The sequence below is a fragment of the Molothrus ater genome, chromosome 10 (assembly GCF_012460135.2).
Source record: "Molothrus ater isolate BHLD 08-10-18 breed brown headed cowbird chromosome 10, BPBGC_Mater_1.1, whole genome shotgun sequence".
NCBI lineage: Eukaryota > Metazoa > Chordata > Aves > Passeriformes > Icteridae > Molothrus > Molothrus ater.
This window is the reverse complement of record NC_050487.2, coordinates 21,255,896-21,279,836: the sequence shown is the minus strand read 5'-3', so window position 1 is coordinate 21,279,836 and position 23,941 is coordinate 21,255,896. Positions and strand designations below refer to the sequence as shown.

At 47.8% G+C, this 23,941-nt stretch overlaps 1 protein-coding gene across 1 annotated transcript in view; it reads right to left on the bottom strand.

Moving 5' to 3' along the window:
* Positions 1–20,321, bottom strand: part of PLD1 (phospholipase D1) — a 62,880-nt gene extending 42,559 nt beyond the window's left edge. Inside the window, 5 exon segments of the mRNA XM_036388584.2 lie at positions 1,212–1,320; positions 2,078–2,223; positions 2,520–2,647; positions 2,973–3,158; positions 20,212–20,321. Coding sequence (XP_036244477.1) covers positions 1,212–1,320; positions 2,078–2,223; positions 2,520–2,647; positions 2,973–3,126 — 537 coding nt within the window. The 5' untranslated portion in view covers positions 3,127–3,158; positions 20,212–20,321.
* Positions 20,322–23,941: the final 3,620 nt, after the last annotated feature.

The window sequence follows — 23,941 nt, the reverse complement described above, 5'->3', positions numbered from 1 at the left end:
TTCCACCTGCTCCGTGGCAGGGTCACTTTGGAGGTAAACTTTTGTGACTGAGCTAAAGTTTCAGAACAATTATAAATACCAAATCAGTCCCCACTGTTTCTGACCCACAGGAATCAGCTTTGTGAGAAAACAGGCTCAGAGGCACTGAGAGAACCTGTTTAACCAAAACAAAAGGTTCACAGGGTGAGTGACACAGGGACCACGCTGTCCTGTCCCAAGGACACAGAGCAGTGGCTGGGCCTGTCCTCCCAGCCAGGAAGGGAGAAGAGAAGAAACCATTATGGTAGAAGTAATCTCTTACCATCCTCATGATAAAAGGGAAAAGAAAAAATTAGACTGTCTGGGCATGGGAAACTGGGCAGAGTCCTACAGGACACAAAGCAAACTGAAAGGAAACATGGGCTAAAAAAATAAAAAGCATCTATACGACATCTATACAAGAACAGTTTTCTTCCTCTTTTAAACCCACATCTCTCTCCTCAAATTTCCCACACATCAGAGAAGCTGTGAACAGCAGGGTTTCTGCATGGCACAGCCACAAGACACAATCCTTTAATCCTCTGGGCCTTGAAGTTCCAATGGCACAAAGCCCAGGGAGGGAAGGAGGGAGGGAGGGAGCAAACAGCAGAAAGAGAACCATAAGCAGAGTCTGAACAAACATGGAGTTTTTAACTTCTGAGCAGCAAAGCTGCAATGAAGAGGTAGGAAGACATCCACCCTCTCCATGGAAGGGCCCATCTGTTAACATCTGATGAAGTTACACAGAACACGTGTGCCTGGGCTAAAATTACCCACTTCAGCATCAATAGCCTGGCTGCCATCTCCTCTTTCAGAGGGGGATGGCACTGAAATCTCTCAGATTTTGATGGCCACGGGGCTGCCTCCATCATGCAACTTGACTCTGAAAACTGCCTTGTCTATCTTTAAATCAGAGCAGGTGGGAGAGGGGAACCACCACTCCCAGCATCACGGTGTTCCTCAACTGCAGAGGAAAGCTCTGCCCACATGAGCCCCAGGAGCAGCATCCTCATCATTGCACGGCAGAGAATTTGGCACTAAAGCTGGACTCGTCACAAACAAACTTTGTCAAGAAAAATACTATAATGATACCAAACAAAGGTTTTGATGGTGTGTGGCTTTGCAAGCAAGCTGCCAGGCTTCTCTGCACCTCAGAGCACCCCTCTGGCCCCCAGAGTGAGGTGGGCACTTACCCTCCTGCTGGAGAAGTGCTCCTCCCGCACCGTGCTCTCTGCGGTGTGCGGCAGACTCGGCATCTGCCTCGGCTCTCCCCTTTTGATGGATTGTCTTCTCACTGTGTGACTGCAAGGAAAAACACACCCCAACATCAAGTCTCAGTGCTGCAAGTGTCTGTATGCCTCAATAAATAACCCTTCTGCTGCGATGCCTTTGTTTTTTCTATCCGAGCAGCCAGCGTGCTCTGAGTGTCTTAAAACCAAAACACAACACAGAAGTATCAGTTTGATTTGTGAGGGCCAGCTTTTGGTCTCATAAGGAAAAGGAGTCTACATTCTGTTTTTAGGGCATTATGTTCCTCCAGCTCTTAACCTCTCATAATTTTACCTTTCCTATCATGTTCCCAAGATTTCTCCACCTCAGAAGGCTCTCACTCACCTACATCACTTCTCTTCACACTTCTTTTCCTGTTCCTCTTATATTTCCAGCTATCCCAAGCACCAAGGCACCCCTGGCCAGGGACCCCCATGCCTCCCACATCCTGCCCACACTGTCAGAAAGCACAAAGCTCCAGCAATTTCCATTAGCATTATCATAACCCTTCCCCAAGTTCAAGGCAAATCCAGCTCAAAAGCTGATGACCCAGGAGACAACGTTTCCTGCGTCAGCAGAGAGATATTTGCATCACTTAGGTTATGGCTGCTGAACACATAGATTAAATATTTTTATTATAGCTGCTAAATATTCATGGAGACTGAATTCTTCTGCCCACTCCTCCTTACAGCAAAGTAAATGGGACCAGTGAAGTCAAATAGAAAAGATATTAAAAGTTAATAGATCACATCTCCCAAAGCCCACCGTGTCCACAGGGATGCACACTCACCTCCTGGTGGGGATAGGGATGCGCACGAAGGCTTTGTACCTCAGCAGCTCCCTGTGAAACTCCTGGAAGTGCTTGAACTTCCTCTTCACGTGCCAGACAAACTCTCCATGGGTCAGCTCGATGGTATAAACATTGGGGCTTGGTACCTGCAGGGAGAACATCACCACATGGCATGCAAGTTTTGAAATAAGCCATTTTCCTGCAGCTGCTCATCTAAAGAGCCTTTATTCAGCTTTACTTAAGGATTATTGTGTCTCACGATTTCTTGTTCTGCTTTATTAGGTTTTATAAATAGACAGATAACCTTCTCTACTAAGCATTTTCTGAGATGCAGGCATTGCTGCTTCCTCAGCCCATGAACATGCAAGCACAAAATTAAGGCACAAACAGCATTTTAAATACAGTTATACAGAAATCAAACAAAATCTCTGTAAGTTCTGACCTTCTTAGTGGAAGTAAAGCGTTCAACTTCCAGCACACGCACTCGGACAGGACATCCCGTGAGGTACGTCTGCGCACCCGGCTCTTTGAACCCATGGGTGTGGTAGATGGCAGAGAAGGGAATGCACACTGCAAGGACCACAAACCCCACAAATCTGTTAGCTCAACAGCCTTGTAACAGGGCATGAAAGGCAGCCAACAGCAATGCTTTAACATGGGAGCATTTATACAGCATTAATTCCAGCAAAAGAGAGCAATTTTTATTAAAGAGAGCTCAAAGACAAGGTTACACAGAAGGGACTTGATTTGAGAAGCTCAGGTATTAAGAGCCTCCAGGTCCCAAATCAGGGTCAATGCTGGGCTTGGTAAAAGCCTTGAGGCTGTAGCCTACCTGCCAAGAGATTGATAAAAGCCAGGCAGGACATGGTATGAGAACACAGGGGTGTCAACTCACCGGTGCCTTTGGGGTCAGTGAGCACCTCCGAGTCCACCTCCTCCCCCTCCACATGGAGCTCCCTGGTGTCCAGGCTCTCGATGATGTTGCTCATGTCTGCAGCGAGCTTCTTCAGCGTGGATGTGGCTGCATGGCTTTCTGCTCTCAGAGACATCTCAGGGGCCTGTGCTCAGGAGCCGCGGGGCTCTGCGGAGAGAGAGCAGAGCTGTCACCGCCTTCTCTGCAACACAGGGCTGAAGGAAACCACTGGCAATGCATGGACACATCTTCCTTCCATCCCTTTACCCACATTCATCCCAACTATCCCACCCTACACACCCAATGGCAAATGTTCAGCTATAAAGCTACACACCATGTCACTGTCTGGCCAAATCCCAGATTTAATTCACCCGATGCAGCGTTTTCCAGGTCAGGCTACACGAAGGAAAAGCTCACTCAGAAAACCAGTAGGAGTTTTTGCTACATGTTCTTCCTTTGAGTGAAGCAGTGCTAAAAACTCCAGGCATTATTAAGATTTCCTCTATTTCTATGCTCCTTACACAACTGCCTGTGGTGTCTGCGTGCCTCATGCTCTCCCCACAGCTCCATCCTCTCAGCAGGCTCCAAAGTTACAGCTCTAAAGGTTCCTCTCCAGGGTCAGGAGCATCCTGATCCCCACAGAAAGCCTGGGATCAACAAGCTGGACCCCACATCTTCTGTGCTCACCCCACCAACATCCCAGGCAGCTGCAGGGGACCAGCCCACTTGTCCCTTAGTGATGGGGACACAGCCAGGGAAACAGCTGCAGCCCACTCAGGCAGTGGCACTCAGAGGTGTTTGGGCACTGGTGACTACAGCACTTCCCACCTTTATTCCCACCCATCTATTCCAGGAGCCTGAGTCACAAGAAAAATGGGGAAGGAAGAAGCAAAAATAATAAGGAAACAAAGGTAAATCAATATATGAGGCATGGCCACTGACACTAGCACAAGCCTTTTCTGCTCGCGAATATTTGCAAACCCTCTTCCTCCTCTAGGCTCTGCATCTCACCCTGGGGCTGTGGAGCTGGCTGCTGGTCCTTGCACACAGCCAGGCTCCAGCTCCTCCTGGGCATCACCCTGATGATGATAAAAAGTCCCTTCAATCTTTGTCCTGCTCTGTAATAAATGTCACAGCTACCCTGAAAAAACATGGATGGGACAAACTGGCAACATTTTACAGAAGCCAATACAAGGATGCCCATTTATCCTTGTGGAAGCTCTTACATTATGTTAAAGAATGATTTTTCCAAAAAGTGTGACATTTCTGATGTTAAGTTCTGCAAAGAACACTGTGCAATTATTCTTGTGTGAGCTCCACAAGAGCTGGGTATGCCGTAACTTGGAAATAATTTAACATTTTAATAAATCATGTGTTTAGCTGCTTTTGAAAGAACATTCTTTATTATTGTTTCCTCTTGAAACAAGTCCATTATTTCATTACTACACAAGGCTGATACCATGTATGCCTAAAAACATGCTAGAAGCAGCTGCCTTCAGAAAAAAAAAATCCATTTGCACACAGACTTGAATCAAGAAAAACTGGGTCAATCTCTTCTCTCATACCAAAGTAAATGCAGAAGCAACAGTTTCATCTTGGGAGTGAGGGCTCCGTGGGCCTGGGTAGCTCTGTCACCTTCCACCAGTAGCAGGGAAAGCCAGAGCACAGAAGACTTTAGGACCAGACCAGGGGTTTACTGGGCCCTCAGGCCACTTCAAGAGATCTGCATGAATAATTCAAATATAAACACACATGTGGGTACCTCCTCTCCCAGGGATACACTGAACTTTGGGGCAACATCCTGGTTTCAGCTGGGACAGAGTTAATTTTATTATTAGCTGGTACAGTGTTGTGTTTTGGATTTAGGACCAGAAGAATGTTGATAACACACTGATGTTTGAGTTGTTGCTAAGTTCTGCTTCCCCTAATTCAAGGACTTCCCAGTTTCCAAGGCTCTAACAATGAGGAGGTGCACAAAAAGCTGTGGGGCAGCATGGCCAGGAAAGCTGACCCAGACTGGCCAAAGGGAAATACCATTCCATTCCACAGGACACCATTCCCAGGATATCGGCTGAGGACATTGGCTGGGGGGTGCCAACTGCTGTATTATGCATCACTTGTTTCCATCAGTGTTATTCCCCTTTAATTACAATTATTACTATATTTTATTTTGTTTCAATTATCAAACTGTTCTCACCCCACTGATGTTACCCTACCCGGCCCGTGCACCCTCTGTGGTGCAGCAGGAATTTGGCACTGGCACTGTCCCACACCTCCCCTGTCACCACTTCATGGAAAGCCAGCTCTCCCTCTTGGAAGCTTTACACTTTCCCTACTCTAACAGTGTACTGCAGGGGGCTTCAATTATTCAGAGAGCAGAAGGTACATTTTCATTTGTTTGGAGTGAAGTCATTCCACCTGATATAGACTGGCTTTGGATGTTTGATTTTCTCCCTGGAAAGCAGGCATACATAAACATCATACATTCCCAAGGGAGGCCATGCTACCAGGCTTTCCCAAATAACCCTGGGGATGGCAGGAGGGAGCCCAGAGTCTCACTCTGCACTAATACCTACATTAAAATCCTATTTCCCACTCAGTACTTCATGCAAAGAATTTTTTTGTGTATTTCTAGCTGGAAATAAAGTAGCATCTTGCTTTGCATTTCTGTGTACATTCACATTTAGAAACAAAACAATTTTTTTCCTCCATCAGAAGATGCTTTTACTTCATGGAATTTAATGCCCTTTCCAAAAGAAGTTTTCCATGGTCAAAAAGGACACAAGCCCAAACACACTCTGGACATGCCATGCCAGCAATTACACTTGAAGGAAACCAGCAGACAAATACCACATCAGCAGGGCTGGAGGAAGAGCAACAGAGAGGAGCCAACAGAGAGAGGAGATGCTCATCCTCCCTTCTCCTCCTCCTCCTCCTCTCCTCCCCACTGTGCCAGGTACAGCTGGGTTCTTTGTCAGATTAATTGACACAGTTGGTTAATGGATAAACAATTAACCAGTGTATGCAGTGATTATTTCCAAGGGACCGCAGCAGGGCTCCATAACTCAGGATTTTTTTTTTTTTTTTTAAAGCTAAAGCTGTTTTCACAGCTGGCACAGACAAATCCTGCAATAAAGCAGGGTCCAAACTCAGATGGACCTGAGTCAGTCCCAGCAGCAAGATTTGCCCCATAGAGATTAGAGCTGAATTTTGGGGTTGAGAAGGAAAGCATGACCTGCCCGTGGCCCTGTCAGCAGCCCCACGAGCCTGGGCAGGGTCCATCCTCCCTGTCACAGCTGGCTGCTGCAGAGCCACAGGACAAAGGGCAAAGCCAACACTGGGCAGGGCAGATGGCACTGGGGTCAGCTGGAAAAGACTGGACATAGCACACCCCTCTGAAAGCTTGGCCAAATTGCTTTACAGGGCTCTGCTCCACAAGAGCTATTTAACCTCTTGGGCAGAGTTTCCATGTGGACACTCTGCATTCCCATGGGCAAGCTGAGGAATGCCTGGGTTAATCTGCAACAGTCTGGGTGCAAAAACAGGCACCACATATGGATATCCAGGATTTTACCACAAAGCAGGCAGGCTACACCAAGAAGGCCCTGTCTGTCCAGTGCCACTCACTGCTCACACTGCTGACAGACTAGAGAAGGGAATTATACACCTCTGACACCGAACTCAAGCGATACCAGCAAATTGCAGCAGACTGCAAATAACAGGATGAAACTTCTGAGAAATAAGTGCTGCATTTCAGCACTCAGCTCTTGCCATTCAAGATAGAAAATAAGCAGCATTTTTTTAAAAGGAAAATAAACCCAAACAACCAAAAGAGAAAAACCAGGATCTGACTGAGTCAAGAACCGGCAATCCGAACAAACACAGCATCTGTGCCAAGATGAACAAACAGGACTATTGCCTGTGAGCCAGGAAGGAAGAGATGATGCAGAACACAGGAAAACTCAGGCCTAAAGCATTTGACCTGTGAGAACAGTGTCAATACTGAGAGAAGGCAGAGAACTGTGACAGCAGACTGCAACCCTGCAGAAGGTTGCTGTGAGCAGGGTGGACAAGGGAGAAGTGCTCTGAATTAGAATCACAGAATGGTTTAAATTGGAAAGGACCTTAAAGATCATCCAGTTCTAACCCCCAGCCACAGGGACATCTTCCACTATCCCAGGTTCCTCCAAGCCCCTTCCAACCTAGCCTTGAACATTTCCAGGGATGGGGCATCCACAGCTTCTCTGGACAACCAATGACTCAGCAACCTCAAAGGCAGGAATTTGTTCCTAATAGCTAATCTAAATCGACTCTCAGTGTAACTGCTGCTTTGAAGCAGAGATCAGGGAGAAAGCCCTAATGGCAAAGGCAGGGCACTGCCTGAGGAGGGATTTGCAGAGCCCCCAGGGTTTGGAGGAGGCAGGGGAACAGCTGCACCCCAGCACCCCCACCCCAAACCTGCTGCTGGGGCAGGCAGGAGCTGGAGTGGCAGCCTGTGTTTGAACAGAGGGAAGGTGCTGCTCCAGCTTCATCCGGCTCCAGGTCTGCCTGGGCAAAGGCAGCAAGAGGGAAAACACAATGAAAAGACTCAGCAGTAAAGGAGAACCTTGGAAAGAATGAACAGACAAGGAAAAAAAAGGAGATGATTAAAAACTGGAAGATTTTTACATACTACAAACCCTATAAAGACAGCTGACACTGCCTTCTGTCCAGCCCAATTCTCATATTAATTACTTCCTCTTGAAGCACCACTTAAGTTCTCTGCCTTCTGTCCCAGACTGTCCCCACAGCACACAGGCCCCAAACCTCCTGAACTAATAGAATATATACACTGGAAATAGTGACTTCACCAAGAATCAGCCAAGATTTCAACTGCAGGAACAATGACTAAAAAACCAGAAATTAACTATATTAATCCCTGAGCCCTTGTGAATATATTGCAAACCTGTAGCTCCATCCTGCAACTTTGCAAGCCCAATATCTACTTGCTCTTTGCCATTTTGGTTATGCTTTAACCCCAAGTTATTACTTCAGGGATCATATGACCATCTCAGCCTTCACTAAAGAAAATTTTTTTCTACTTGTTGCACAGGACAACAAAAGCACAACTTTAAAGGCATGGAAACTGGAAGGCAGAAAATACATATTTTTGTAAATATTCATGAACAGTTCTGTGTTTTGAAGACACTGACGTCCTGATGTGAAAATATATGCAGCTGGTAATAGCACAGACTACCTAAAACTTGGTCAGCCTAAGTTTATTCTGTATCGTGGCAGATCTGAAACAAGCTCAGACAATCACAGATTCTTGATGATATTCTGATGCTGCAAAGTACCACAAAGAGCTATGAAACCCAGAAAAATTTAATTTGGAAAAAATGGTAAGCAGAGAAGAGAAAATACATCCAGGAAAAACAGACATTTCCTGCTAATGCCTCCCAGGGTTTGATGCTCTGCATCAACTCTTATCCCTACGGTGAGAAACACTACAATCCCTGAAAATGATCTCATTCCTGTTCTCATGACATCTCTCCCAGTACAGTGACCTTTTGGCAAGGGCTGTGACAAGTGACCTCTGTTCCCATACTTAGTTTTCTCCTGCAGGCAGCACCCATGGTGGAACACACAAAAACCTCCCAGGCTGCCTGGAGCAGAACAGACAGGCTCAGGCCAAAACAGGGCAGTGAAATGGGGTCATTAAACAGAAAACAAACAAACACACAAACAAAACAAAGCCCAAAGAATCGGAGCCATGAATTCTCTCTCTCTCCTCCTGCTGCTGCCAGGAGCCTGGGTGCAATAGGGGCACCAAGAGCCCAAATGAAATTCCAAGGAGTTCCCATGCACAATAACCTCAACAGCTTTTTGCTCTGTCTAGTGTGATGACTCTTTTGCATGTAAATACTTCCTAATTCTTCCCATTTTAAACCTAAAATTAGCTTTGGATCACTCTGTGTTGGAGAAATACTCTCATCTGATAAAAGCCATTTCTGAGGAGTTATTTGCCTCCCCCAGGAGAAGCTGGGCTTGTCAGCACCCCAGGTTTATGCCCTGGCACACCTTCCTTCCACAGCCCTGGGCAGGGGTCAGCCCTCCACCACAGTTAGGAAGTGTTCCCTGTGCTCAGGATCCCTGCCAGTGCCTGCAAAGAGCATCCTGCTTTTCCATCCCAGGAAAATCCCCATATTCACACCAAGCAAAACAGACACACACTGATTTTATCTTCCCCTCGATATTTAATCAAAAACCCAGGGCTCTTGTAGGTAGCATGTTACATTTTCTAACTATGAAACTAAAAGACAAAAGAGTTGAAAAATGCTCAGCAATGCCTTAACCCTGTTCTTCAGCTCAGTACATGGAAAACACACAACCAGAGGAGCCAACAGCCAGCAACAGCAAATGCAGACGCCTCCTGAAAATCTGCCCTCCTGGATGCTCATACTGCAGGGGTAGTGCAAAAGGATTAGGGTTTGTTTTTTAAAACACACAAAACAGCCCTTGAATAAGAACCAAAGCATTGCTCCTACCCTGGAAAGATCGGGAGCTAGAGAAGTTAAATAAAAATCCAGATCAACAATAGACACATTGAAACATCATCCAGACCTAATTTGCTTATCTTTAGCCCAATCCTGATAAAACTAAAATATTTTAAAATAATGTTTCCAAAACAATTATTCCCACAAAGTGCCCACATTTAATAGCAACACCTCTAAAAGCAGGAACCAATTAGTGCTTCCTGCAGCACAGCTCCCTGGCTCTGCATTATTGATTTCCACAGTCCTTGCCACGTGAGGCTTATTGCCAAGCCACCAGCCTGCCCACAGGAGCAGCAAAGTCACAGGAATCCACACAGCCTGTTTGTAACAGGGCACAGGATGCTTCAAGGCTGGAAACAACAGGTTCATCTTTGGAAGTCCCTGCTGCACTATCCAAACTGGGCAGAGCCTGTTCTGCCCTTGGACAGGGCTCTGCAGCATCCATCCCACATTTCTCCCACTTGCAGGAGAAAAGGACACAGAAAAGCCAGGCAGGTCAAGGGAAAGGATGAGGTAAGGCACTGGTGACCAACCCACAGCTTCAGCCAGAAAGCCCCTCCATGCTGGTTTGTCCCCACACCCAGGCCCAGCCTAAGTGTCAGGCACCTCCCAAGGACTCATTTCATTTGCTTTACAGAACAGTAGAGGGAAAACATAAACATCCTTGGATGGCCAGCACCTGATCTCATGCTGATGCACTGGTTGCTCTGGCTGCATCTCCCCCTGCCCAGCAGCACCATCCCTGCTCCCTGGGCTGCCACAGGAAGTGCAGCCTCCCCAGGAAGCCAATCATTAGGTATTTAATGGTAATTAAGGCTGGTCCTACACATACTAATGCATCACCTTGTTTTGGATTCCTCAGGCATGGACAAGAGTGTTTAAACACAGCACTCACACCTCAGGCTGTGCATCCTTCAGGGATCACCACCAGCCCTGCATTCCCTGATGTGGTCCATGGGAAACACCCTGCAGCCCTAAACCCAGGGACACTGCACATAACACCCCTGAAAACCAGGACAGGGGATGCCCAGAGCCTCTGGAACCTGGTTACTCACCCCCAGAGACAAACTAGCACTGTAACTGCAGGCAGGCAAAGGGAACCAGGTGACAGCACCTTGGGGATCAGCTCCATCTCAGCATCCCCAAACCACACATCCAAGATGCAACAGAGTGGTCAGTAGAATCCTGGGCTGATGCAAAAGAGGGGATTGGAAAACTGCCTGCTGCAAAGAGCAAACAGCAGGAAGGCCAAAGCATACAGCACTTCTGGGTGCTGAGAGACACACAGAGTTTGGCACAAGACAGAGCTCACAAAAGCTTTATATAAAATCCTAAAAGCAAGGAGCTAGCCAAAGTGATGGTGTAATGCACAGGACTCTTAGAGTGACCATCTCCATGAGGATCAGGGACAGCAGGGACCACCACAGTGCTCACAGGATGACACGCATGGCTGCAGCTCTTATCTACAGCTGAACACATCACACAAATACAGCAGCTATTTTTGCTACCTAAATGTATAGATATCTACAGGGCTGATGTCCTGGACATCACTCAACACTATTCTGCTATCTCCCAGTGCCACGTGTGCTCCAGCAAGTGCCACCTGCCAAGCCACATTTCCGCAGGGAATTCCGGCGGCGGCTCGGAGACAAGCGGGCATGCTGGCAGGCAGCCCAACATCTCCCTCCCTCCACAGTGGGGCTAGGTGGCAGCTGATAAATGCAAACACAGACCTTCACATATCTCCTACCAGCCAAGCTAATTCCAGGCAAAGCACTGCAGCCTGTGCTTGGGAAGGATTCGGCAACTGCAACAGGGATCTCAGCCCTGCACGGGCACTGGCTCCTGGCAGCAGCTCTGGATCACAGCAAAGAGCACAGGTACGTGTCAGGAGGTCAATGTCCCCGTTCCTGCTGCCACCCTGCTGCTGATTGAACTGTTCTCATTAAGTGGGAACACGACTTTTCTTTTTCCTTCTGCTTTTTTCCATGTGAAACCACAGAGAGGTGATTTTGTTGACCTTTTTTGTGACCTGCTCAAAGAAATGAGGAATTCCTGCGGGTATCACAGCAACAAGGAGTAGCAGATTTACACTGTATATTTTTACTAATAGTTTAACTAGAAGTTTAACACTTCAATAAAATGCTGTTTCTATTGTCTTGACTTTTGGGAGTTTGTTTGCCCTAATGGAACTTTTAAAATCATTTCCATTTAAAAAGAACCAAACAGTTGGCAGGAGCAGAGGGCCATGATGGAGGAGGAAAGCAACCCTCCCACTAAACAGTCCTACTGTTGTTAGTGTGGTCCCCACTACAGCACAGAACTCAAATGTTCCCACGTGAGCAGCCAAATCCAACTCCCTCCCCTGCCTGGAGAACGCAAGGCACAGGCTCATCTCCCAGGGTGGCTTCCCCAAAACACCCCCAGCTTCGAGGACAACCACTGCAGGGTGACCACCACCACCAGTTGTACTGATGTTCCTGTCCCTCTTGGAGGCAGCTCCAAGCGCAGGGCGCAGGGCTGGGACCGACATGCAGGTCCACACAGGTGCCTGCACGGTGCCATCCCACGCTGATCCTTCCTGGCAGCATTAATCAACCCTGTGAGTGCTCAGGCTGAACGTGAAGCTCTGCCAAGCTTTTGCTGACTGTGCACACACTGCCAGAAGTGTACTTTGGTAACCCAAAGCACGGGATCACCTCTGGTTAATGGGTGTGAGAGGAACAGCAGCACCTCGGGGTCACCAGGCTGTCCCAGCAAGGGGATGTCCCAGCTCCTCAGCCAGAATCCTGCTGCTTCCCCATCCCTGCACCACCCTGAAAGCACTGTCATGCTGGAGCCACAAGTGCAAAGCCCCATGATGTGGTGCAGACCCCAAAACACTCCTGTACTCCTGCCTGCAAACCTGGGCTCAGCACCTTTCCAAACTGGAGCTCCCTAGTGATTTTTAATGTTTTATTTAGCGACGCTTTTAAATGTGTTTGATGCATTCTGGCTGATAAGCTCCACAAGAATTTGATGTCTCTGTCCTCATTTGACTTCAGTTATTTTCCAGTCTACTCTTAAAGCTGCAGTGCTCAGTGGCTCCCACCATCAAGCTGGGACACCCAGCACTAAAAGGCTGCTGTACAATCAGGCATCATTCCCAAAAAAACAGAAACAGCAGGTGACAGAGGTGACAACAGGAGGGTGCATGTGTGCTCCTGATCCACATTTCCAATAACAGCTGCTTTTCCTCAGAACAGCCAGCACCCACACGAGGAGCAGACATCAGCTCTCAGCCTCCCTTTCACACCCAGAAATCTCCAACCAGTCCCCAAACAGCTTTATCAGTGGATTTAGGATAACACTAAGGTCTTGCAAGAACTGCAGTTTCCTTCTCTGTGGCCAGCTAAGAAAAATATTTGTGAATGTCTTGTTTACAAGAAGAAAACAGTTGGCTTGGGGAAATCCCAGAGGTAACTGTAAGAGAATTACACCAAGCTCAGAGGGCAGAGGTGATGCTGTCCCCAAGACCACACAGAGGGCTCCAGGTGGCTTTGCAAACCAGCCTCTCCCACGGACACCCTACATAACAGCACCCAGGACATAGGGCACTCAAGCTAGTGAAAAGTTAATTTTTCTATACCTTGAAGTGTTTGATTCATTATCAGAATTAAGGATGAGTAATTACAGTAATTGGGTTCTGATTTCTCAAACAATTCTGGAATAATGGCTGAGGTTTCAAACTGAGATCAAATCCAGGCAAATTTAATAAGAAATTGTCTGTTATGAAGCAGTAACTTGCAAGAACAGAATAGCTCCCTTATGTTTCTTTCTTAAATACAACTAAACACCTGCAAATATATGCAAAATATCTCATTTACATACATTGACAATACTGACAGCTTGCTTAGAACAAAATAGATGCTGTGGACAAATTTTTTTTAGCCACTTTCCTAGAGGGGAGAAACAATCCCTCAAAATCAAGCCTGCACAGGAGCCCACTGATGGCAGGGAGGGAAAGATGAGGCTCATGTCAGAGCTCAAATGGAGCCTCAGCTGCTTCCTCTCTCCTCTCCCCCACCCAGACCTCCAGTATCTTGCAAGCAACACCGGTGTCTGGCCAAGGCAGACGCTCTGCAGTTCATTTTCCTTTTGTTGAAACTTCTTTACAGCATTTTTCCCACAAATTCCTAGAGGAAATCAGATCATTAATATTATGACTTACAAGCTTAACCCTCCAGACCTCAGCACATAATGAGGCAAAAATTAAAGACTATTTTTCCTTCAGCTGCCATGACCTTCTGGAGCAGCACTGCCCAGAAAAGTGTTTGCAGAGAGTTTTCTGCATGTACAAAAAAAAAAAAAAAGCTGTTTGGCAGGAAGAAATGCAATAGTTTTGGGAGAGAAGTAAAAAAGGCTCAGACAGCAGTTCCCATCTTGCCAGTTCTTTCTCCTGGTGAACAAAATGGCTCACTTGCCATAACTGCTGCCAAAACTCTGCAGGATCAGGTCTAACCACAGAGATTTCAAAGCCACCATGAGTCATCTACTATTCTTTCTTGGTAAGACTTAACACTGGGTGGGACACACACACCAAAAAAAAAAAAATCAATTTGCAGGAAACCTCAGTCATGGAAAAATATACTTCAGAACATCTCACAGGGACTACATAAATAGCAAAAGAGAAATGAGAAAACAAAGTACTTCTTTCTGAAAAGACTATGATGCGCTGTCTGCTCTCCAAATGGTTTCAGTAGCCTTTCAGCTGTGACAGAGAAAGGACAGCTGAGCTTCCTAGAAGATCCCAGCAGCCACAAGTGCTTCCCAGTGCACCCCAGAGAACCACAAATAAGGCAGATTTGTATTCTTCATATGAAGTCAACTGCATCTTGTAGCTGCATCTTACCTGAACTGAAAGAGAAAATACAAGTGCAAACCACCCAATTGCTCCCCCTCTTGTGTATCACATTCAAAGCTGGTTGGGAGTCAGAACACTAACTTTTTAAATAAAGAAAAGCCCCAGCAGCAGGGTTGGCTTTAGCCAGGTATTAGGGTGCAGTTATGAGGTCCTGCCATGGCCACAACACCTCAGCTACTGAAAGTGTTGGAAAGGTGCAATTAATTACTCTTGCTGGTTTATTTTCCCCCTGCCTGAGGGCTTCCTGGAGGCTTCAAGCAGGAGCCAGCCCTGCTGATGGTGAGAGAAGGTTCATCTGACTCAAATGCAGCACAGTGAGTACTGTGCTCACCAGTGGGTGTTTTCTGGGTGGGACACAGACAGGCAGGAAGAACAAGAAACGAGTATTTCTGATTAATAAAATCCTGCCAGAAGTCTGGCTGGTAGAATGGGAGAAGTTTCTAGGAAGTGGTTCAGTGATGAGTGAGTGCCAGTGGCGAGGAAGAGCCCCAGGACACGGCACTGGCAGATCCTGGAGGGAAAAAAGAAGCAGGTTCTTGCATGGCCAGACAAGCAGAAACTGCAACTGGCTCTGAATCAGCCACTTGCACAGGCTGGGACAGAGCTTGTCAGAGCACTGCTCTGTGGGACATTGTCTGCCTGGCACTGCCTTTTGTCTCTGTGCTCTGGAACACTTGCCCAGAGAAGAGAGGACCCTCTGTGCCAGGACCACCTTCCCCAGCCCTGGGGAAGAAGATGTAAAGTGCCCCCAGCTCACTGGGATCTTGCTGCCAGGGTTTATCAGTAGGTTTATCTTATTTCTCCCAAAAAAGAGCCCTCGTGTGAAGGCTGCACACAAGGGCTCGCTGCACCAGCAGAAAGAAAAACATAAGACAGGAATCAGGCCCACTCATAGCCTGACCTGAAAAATGCAATCCAGGAAATACAGTTTAATTCTTTCTTCACCAGCAGGTGTAAGCCAGGAAAATAGATCCCAACACCATGAATATTCTGAATACTTGCAGCTGTCAGTATAGTGTGCACAGGTCTCCCCCACCCAGACAGAAAAGAATCCTTCTGTCAAGGAAATCTGCCAATACTGATGAAGATTCTCATCTCAGCCCCACAGCTCCTCTCCCAAAGACTTTCCATGGGTGAACAGTGGAGGGCTGCTCTTTCTCTTCTGAAAAACATGCACCCTACCACTATTCACCTTTTTATTACACCTGCCCTTGTATTACAGCCTTTCTCCCTAAATACTGAGTTCCTTAGGGCAGAAGATCATTTATTTTATCTATTCCTCCTCTGCCATAGAAAATAGGACAGAGGAGGAAGGGACAATGCTATTGCAATAAGGTAACTAATGCAAACTGGCTACTTTGCTGTCAAATCCAACTGGAGGTATAGCACCATTTCGTTTGATGGAGCTCAATGTGGTCCACTCTGTGTCCCCAGGGAGCAAAAGGGAAGATTTAGGGGAAACAAACCACAGAAAACCAAAGAGCTCAAAGAGTATGAACACCACACACAGCCAACACCAGTTTCAGTGCAGCTTGGCACAGATGGGCACACCCTGAGTGCCAGGGTTTATTCCCACCCAGCCCTATGCTCAGACACTTTTACTGGCATCCAAGCGAGCACAGGAGCCCAGTAAGACTCTGTCAGGTAATTACCTTGATATTAAAGCCCATATTTTGCTTTGGCAACAAGGCCTGGGCAGGCTGTCACCCTTGCTGAGCTGATACCACACTCACTGCAGCAGCAGATCCTCTGGCACTTGCCCCATCCCCTTTCCCTGACCCATTTTCAGTAAGATTGCCTGACCTGCATCTAATTAGACCGTGCAAGCCACAAGTGTTTTTAAATGGAAGGTTTTATTCTCTGAGACAAAACTGGCCTCCCTTCTGGGGTGTGTGGCTTCCTCCCTGCCTGGTGCCATCCCAGCTCCTTTGGGATCCCAGCTCTCCAGTGTGGGAGCAGCAGCCACCAGACGGCTTCTCCCCCTCTCCCCACACCAGCAGATGGGTGCCTGGGGGCTGGAGCTGTCTGACAGACACAAGCCCCACTCCCACTTTGTTATGTAAACCCCCAGGTTTCGGTGTTGATCTGCTTGAAGGATCCAGAAATCACTAAATGCCACCACAGCGTGTGGGCACCAGGAGCGAGGGATGTGCAAAGTGCTCGGGGCAGTGGTGATGGCACACGATGCTCCCACTGCTACTGCGTGGAAACAGAGAAAACTCTGGATTCCAAAGACAAAAATATATATAAATATAAAATTCATGATCTTCAAAACCACACATCACTCCTGTTTGTTCCCCCCTAGCACAGGAGCCAGGGTATGGGGGAGTGTCCCTCACAAGGACCATGATGCCACCCTGGTCACCCTGTGTCAAGCAGGTGAGGGAGCAACATGGCAAATATTTTGTAAATAAAACCTGGCAAATGGAGCTTTTTCCATCAGTACCACCACCACTTTCTGCCTTCCAGGGTGTTTGCAGACCTGGTATGTACATGTATCAGATGATCACAGGTCCATGGAAGTGAGGGACAGGGCAGGTACACCTGGCTAAATATCTGTTAGAAACTTATTTATATATCTAAAACAAACAATAAATTGAATTGACACTATGTATCTATCTCTATCCTGCAGCTCAGCAGAGCTGAAGTCTGGCCCTGCATAGGGGGGTGCAGAGAAGCTAGGCTGCACATACTTCCCACCTCTAAGAGGGCAGAAGCACAGCAAAAAAAAACCAAAAAAAAAAAAAAAACCAAAAAAAAAAAAAAAAAAAACAAACAAACAAACAAAAAAAAAACCAAAAAAAACAAAAAAAAAAAACCAAAACACCAAAACCAACCCAAAAAACCCAAAAAAGGCTGGCCAAGGTTTTGTGAAGGGAAAGAAAAAAAGACAAAGCCGCAGCTCCTGTCAGGCAAATGATCATGACCAAATCTCAGTCCCTGCAGGAGCTTCCAGGGTACAGGGCATGTGAGAGCAAGTTCAAAACACATCATCAAATAATTGCCAGTCAGACAATAGGAGGAAAAGGCATGTAGAGGTTTGCTCTCACCCTCCTCCTTCCTCACCCTTAGCCAAGACCAGGTGCCGACATCAGACACTCCAGAAGAAAATCAAATTGCTTTTTCAGCTCTGCTGTACACAGATTTAGGGCCATTAGCCAATGCTGATTCTCACTAAAGCATTCTTCTTCTTCTTCTTCTTCTTTTTATTATTATTATTTTAAATCACTTGCTGCAAAATAGCTGTTCCGAAATGAAATTTAGGAACCACCTGTTTGCAGCAAAGGCATCAGAAAGGTGCTGCTCCTCATGGACCATGATGCAAAACCCCAGCAATTTCAGTCCCTGAGTTTCCCCTTTGATGTATTCACAGGGTACAGACAGAGAGAAGATAAAACTACAAGCCTCTATGAACATTAGCAGCTGATATCTTCCTTATTATGCCATTTCAAGGAATAACACTTGTGGTAGTGCCAGCATTTAAGTGCATTCCCCTGAAATTTCTTTCCCTGAAGGTTTGATAACCTGATTGAAATCCATTTTCAGAGAAGGAATAACTGTAAAATCCAAGTTCAGCTGGCTGAAATTTCACCTAATCATGTAAGAGATTTCTCAAATCACTGCTGGAGATAAAACCTACTCCCTTAAAACATCTCCAGCCATAGACACACCTGCAGACTAAAGAGCACTTCCTAATTTACAGGAATAACAATGTCAAAACGGCACAACCCTTTACACTTTGTTATTATAAAGAGTAATAAAAATTTCTAGGAGAGCCATGAGATTATAGCCTGCTTTGTGAAAGATTAATTTCACCAGCAACGATCACCTACCTAGTACTTATAATTTCATTCACACACGTGAAACAGCATCTTCAGCAGTTCAAAGAACGTTCAATTCTGATACCAGCACACTGGTATCAGCTGTGAGAGCTCAGGAGACACCTGTCAACAACAGCATTTTCTGGGGGGAGTTCAAGCCTCTCAAAATAAGAAGAGCATCATGGCCTCCAGGGAAATTGAAGTTATTAAATCTTTTCTAGGAAGACCAGAGCCTCAACACTAATTTTCAGTAATCCTGAAAAGGATGATGTTATATATATCAAGATAAAACTAAAAATGCAAATGAGTTTGTAAGTGAACCCCTTCAATCTTTTCTACTTAGGAAAGTTAAATCTTGGCAAAACCAAATTCAATCGCTGTACCTCTCAATAAAGTTTCATTCAATCGGCTGAAACAGAGTCCACAGCAATCTCTGTAAATTTTAACAGGTCTTTTCAGAGGGATCTGACCTTGGCCCTGTCCCACAGGGAGCTCTGACCAAGCCTGGGGCTGGCCTCTTCTCCAGAAGGAAGGGCAGATCCAGGGCTCAGTATCCCAGGCAGCAAACCTGGCACCAAGATGGGCAATGGGGACACCGTGGGATGTCACCCACGTGCTGCACCCCCAGGCCTGGGAGAGGCCAGACACACCCTCCCACTGCAAAAAATCCGATTTTACAGGCTTGGTGCTACCTCATGGCAGAAGGACACGAGGAAGGGCCTCTTTCAGCTGCAGGCAAGGGCAGGTGCACAGGGGGGACTTTTGGGGGAACTCTGCAGCAACCCCCTGAGCCCAGATCGGGGATCCCAGCATCGCTGGGGAGTGCTCAGCATCACAGGGTAACAGTGACCCTGAGAAAAGGGCTCTCAAGCGGCGAAGGAAGGGGAGCCCACAGACTCAAACTCACAGCTTTCCAACTTCTGGCTAAGCTGGGCAGGATTTGGCCATGAGACCCAAGTCACAGGGCTAACACTCCTGTGAGCATCATGAGGTGGTTGGAAAGTTCCCTGGTTACCTGCGAGCCTCTGGCATGAGCTCACACTTATCAAATGGTAGAGACAGTATGGGAGGGAAAACACGAATTCTTGAGTGACTAAAGACACTCGAAAGAGAGCTCCCACCCCTCGAGCTGCAAACACAGGCAGCTCGAAACACAACACCGTAGGCAAACAGGGAGCTTTTGTCCCAGCAGCCACACCGGCCTCACCGTGACATCCACACTTACCAGCTTCCACCATTGCCAAAGCAGCAGAGCTTCACCCACCCAGTCCAACTGTCGGCGCCTGACCCCAGACAGCCTCACTGGAGAGGCACCGAGCAGATTTACAGAAAGGAGGGATGTGGGGAGCACCAGACCTGGGCACACAATGGGCATTGTCCGTCTGTGTGCAGAGAGCCTGGTCAGCCCGGGGAGCGCTTCCAAAGCCAACGGAGCTGCACTGACTTGAACCACGGTCCAGCTCGGACCAGAGGCACCTTGGGGCTGAAGATTTCTAGAGAGCATCATGCCAAATAAAGAAAACCAGCAACAGGCAGAAAAGGTTTTCACTGCAAGAAACCCAACCAGCAGCCCGGCAGAACGGGTTGTGTCAGCACCTTTAGTAACTCAGGGTTTTCCCATAACCCAAGAACGGAGGGTGCGGAAGGGACGTGGCAGGGTCACGGCTTCACCAGTGCCGGGGCCACTGAAGTTCACCACACCGCCAGGCTTCCCAAGCCAGCCGCCCGCGCTGACACAGGGCAGGACCGCAGCGACCCAAACCCACCCATTTCACTGCACGAAAAACGCGTAAACCATCCCGAGTGTGTCCGACAGGCGACAAACACCTCCCCGCAGCAGTCTGCCCAGCAAAGAGCCCGGGCAGGACATTCACTTGAAAACAGACGCTGAAATCACCGCAGTGCCCCGGGCCGGGCGCCCGCTCCGGGGCAGCCGCGCGGCCGCGCTCGCCCGCACCCACCTCCGGCCCCCACGGCCACGGGTGCCCCATGATGCCGTCAGAGCCAGCCGGGAGCCGTCAGAGCCAGCGGGGAGCCGTCCCTCTCGCGGGGCACCAGCAGCGGAGAAGCCGCCCCGATCAGCCCAAGGAACCTCCTTACACCGGCCCCGCCCGCTGGGCTCCTGGGCGCGCTGCCCAGGCCCGGCCCCCGGGCCCGCCCCGTGCCCGCCCCCGCTGAGGGCACCGCGGCCGCCCCCCGGACCGGGACACGGCCCAGAGGGAGGGACGGGCACCCCCGACCCGCCCCGGCTGGGCATGAGGAGCCCAGGGAGGCGCAGAGTGGGCCGAAGGGGCGTAACTCGGTTATTTCAGCCCAACTTTGCCGCGTGTGGAGGGGATTCGAGGTTGCTGCGCGCTCTGAGTGCCGCTTCCACAGGGAGCACGGTTCTCCCCTTCGTGGCCGGACACTCCAGGAGGGAGAAGCCAGGGTTCCCCACCGTCACCGAGAAACTGTGTTTGGCCAGGGAAACAGATTGAAAAAGCCTGTACAAATTAACAATTATTAATTGCACATGGGTTTTTTTGTTTTGTTTTTAGCGTAAGACAGCCCAATAATTACAGTCCGGTGCTGTTTGGATCCGAGCTGTCCTCCCCTACACACGCTGCATTTACCATGTTACTTCCCATATGCCCTTTTTTATATGCAAGGAGCAGATTTTTTAGCGAGAGAGAAAATTTTTGTGCTTGCAGAAGCATTGAACTGACATGCTGATAAGCGAAATTCCCAGCAGGTTCCAGCTATAACCCAGCCCTGAGTGCTGGTGAAACGCCCAAAATCTGTCTGCAGCACTGCAGCTCTCACTGCTGCGGCTGTACAGGGAGATCTTGGTGATTTCTTCCAGCAAACTCGGTGATCCCACTTCTATATCTACAACAAGACTTCAGCATGGTTATTAGGATATTTTTCTTCCTTCAATGATTTTAGGTTTTATTTCTTTAAATCACAAAGAACTGAAGCATAGTCCTTAAATGTAGATGAGATAAATAACCCAACTTTGATGACTGCTGATTCAGAGGCAGCCTCTGTCCCCTCCTCTGGCAGTTCAATATTGAAGCATCACATTCTCCACCAGAGCAGCACCTGCCTTGTTTGTGGGCACACCTGTAACGCACTGGCTCAGCTCGTTCACTCTGGGTTTACTGTGACTTGGCTTACCAACACCTTAACAAAACAGAGTGAGTGATGTGCCTCACACCGAAAATCAAACTTAGAAATCTAAGGTGGGTTCCCAATAGTATTGCAACACAGCTTCCTTCAGCTCATGGGGCTGGGCTCACACACGGCCCCATTGGGCATCTCTGGAGAGCTGCGAGTCAAGGTGGCTCAGCAGTGCTGGCTGCACTGAGCAAGGAAAAAGTCAGCACAGACATTTGTGGCACTCAGTGTCAGGAGAGAACAAAGCAAGGGAGGAAGCTGGGGTGGAACACTGCAAGGCAATGGGAAATATTCGAAGTTGCCCTATATCACTGCCATTTCCACCCCCAAAGAGAGGGCAGAGCCATGTTCCAGACAGGCACATCACCCCACACTGCAGAGAGGTTTGATGCTAAACATATGGAATAGGAATGAGTGGAGATACAGCACGGGGAGCATCCCTCAGGGCACCCACCTGCCCAGGATGCCCAATCTCTGCCATCTCTCTGGACACACCTCTGTAAACCCCCCCAGCTCCCTGGGGCAGGAGGACAGCAGGCTGCAGGGACCTCTGCCACCTCCCATCTCTGCACATCTGTCCACGTGTGTTGATGCAGAGCTTGGACATAGCAGACACAGAGAAACACAGCCTTCTCTGCAGACAAACCACTTCCCTCCTGCCCAAAGTTCATTTCAGTGCTCATCCCCTATGTGACTGGCTGATTTCTGGCAAATCTTTCCAAATCCATAAACCTTAGCTCACTTAATGTATATTTAATCTCCCTGCTGTGGGTTTATGTTGGCAGTGAGCAGGGCTAGACCAGTAGCAGAAGAGAGCAGCCAGTGTAGGTGAGCATTTTGGCCTCTACTTTGCACAATTTCCCCCTCTGCAGCACCACAACAGAGCAGAAGCACCACTGTCTGTGCCCATGTCCCATTAGTGGTTTTCTACACTTCCCAGAACCTTCCCAGTCCCAGGGGCAATTCATTAAATGGATACTTGGCACATACCCTCAAAAATATCTTGAGCTCTGAGAGGCACAGTATTATCTGTCAGGAGTTTCTTTGGTTCTCTCCCACCTGCTTTTCATTCTTCAGGAATTTCCACACATCCCTCAGAGGATGCCTGGTGTCATCACAGGGGTGTGAAGTGTTCTTATTTAAGATGAGACTCTGGTGCAAAGAATGCTCTCTGACTGACAGTCAGGGATTGAGGCTGCTGCAGTCTGTAAAACCAAGGTGCTCATATTAGCAATCTTTTTTATTATTATTATTATTTAGTTGTACTTCATATTTTTTCCTTCTCTCTAAAAATTTTCGCTTTCATGCCCAATGAGGTGGCCAAAAGTGTAAGAGACATCTGCAGAAGGGCTGTTGGTGAACTAAAAGCCTATGCTGCTGCACACCAAACCAAATCCACCAGCTGAAAGATAATGCAGGAAAAGAAGCAAGCATTCTTTTAAAATAAGGACATTGTCTTCAATCTTGACATCACAAGACAGGGAGAACGGGGAGGAGCAGAATGCTGCTGGACACTAGAGAAATGCCAAACAAGACAAGGCTTTAAGGGGGGGAAAAGGGGGAAAAAATAAATGCCAAACTAAGAGCAGGCTGCAGTGAACGTGTGACAGCACCACAAAGAAGCATCACCTTCTCCAAACCTCTCAAACCATTTTTTCACAACCTGAAAAACACTCTCCCCTTCCTCTGTGGCAAAAGGCAGTTTTGCCAATGGGTTGGAGTGCAGGAAGGATCTCAGCAGAGCCACATCAGGAATCTGACATGTTGAACACAGGTGTCACCCAAATAGAGGGTTTTACCCATAGAGACTTTTATCACCCATTTGCTTTTCCTTTATTAAATGAGCCCAGCTACAGCAGCACAAACCCCAGCTCTGTGTTATTCACAGTGTCACCAACAATGGGCTATTCCCCAGCACTGTGCTCCTGACACTGCTCACAGCAACCCACACATCAAAGATGGAAAAATAAAAAAACAACCATCAAATGCCAGGGTGGAGCCTGGAGTGTCTTTCATACCTGCAGGCATTGAAAAGTCCTTTTTCCTCCTCATAGTTCCCCTTTAGCTACGCAGGGGCTCCCTGACACCAAGTGTGGGTCTCGGTGCCTCTGCAAAGCCAGAGTGGGGACCAGAGGGAAACCAGGGAGAAAAATAAGGAGTTGTTTTTGCCCCAGGTGGGTCACATTTGGGAAGGAGCCTGCAGAGCCCCAGGGGATGGAGGAATCAGCTGTATCATCCTTGGTGAGATGAGGGTTTATTTTGGCTGTGTGCAAAGCCAGGCTCCAGCTTGGGACACCACCGTGCCTCCTGTTCCTGTACCCTGTCTCCAACCTCTGCTGAAGATGTCCTGACTACAGAGCAAAGGTTTTTGTGTCCCACAGCACAGTGACTCTGCAGCTCCTTAAGACAAAAAAAAAAAAAAAAAAAAAAAAAAAAAAAAAAAAAATTAAGATTTTTATTGTTTTGTCCCATAAGACCAGTATTCCAAAAGGAAAAGGCAGGGTTGCTTGTAGAAATCTCATTGTCAAGTACTTT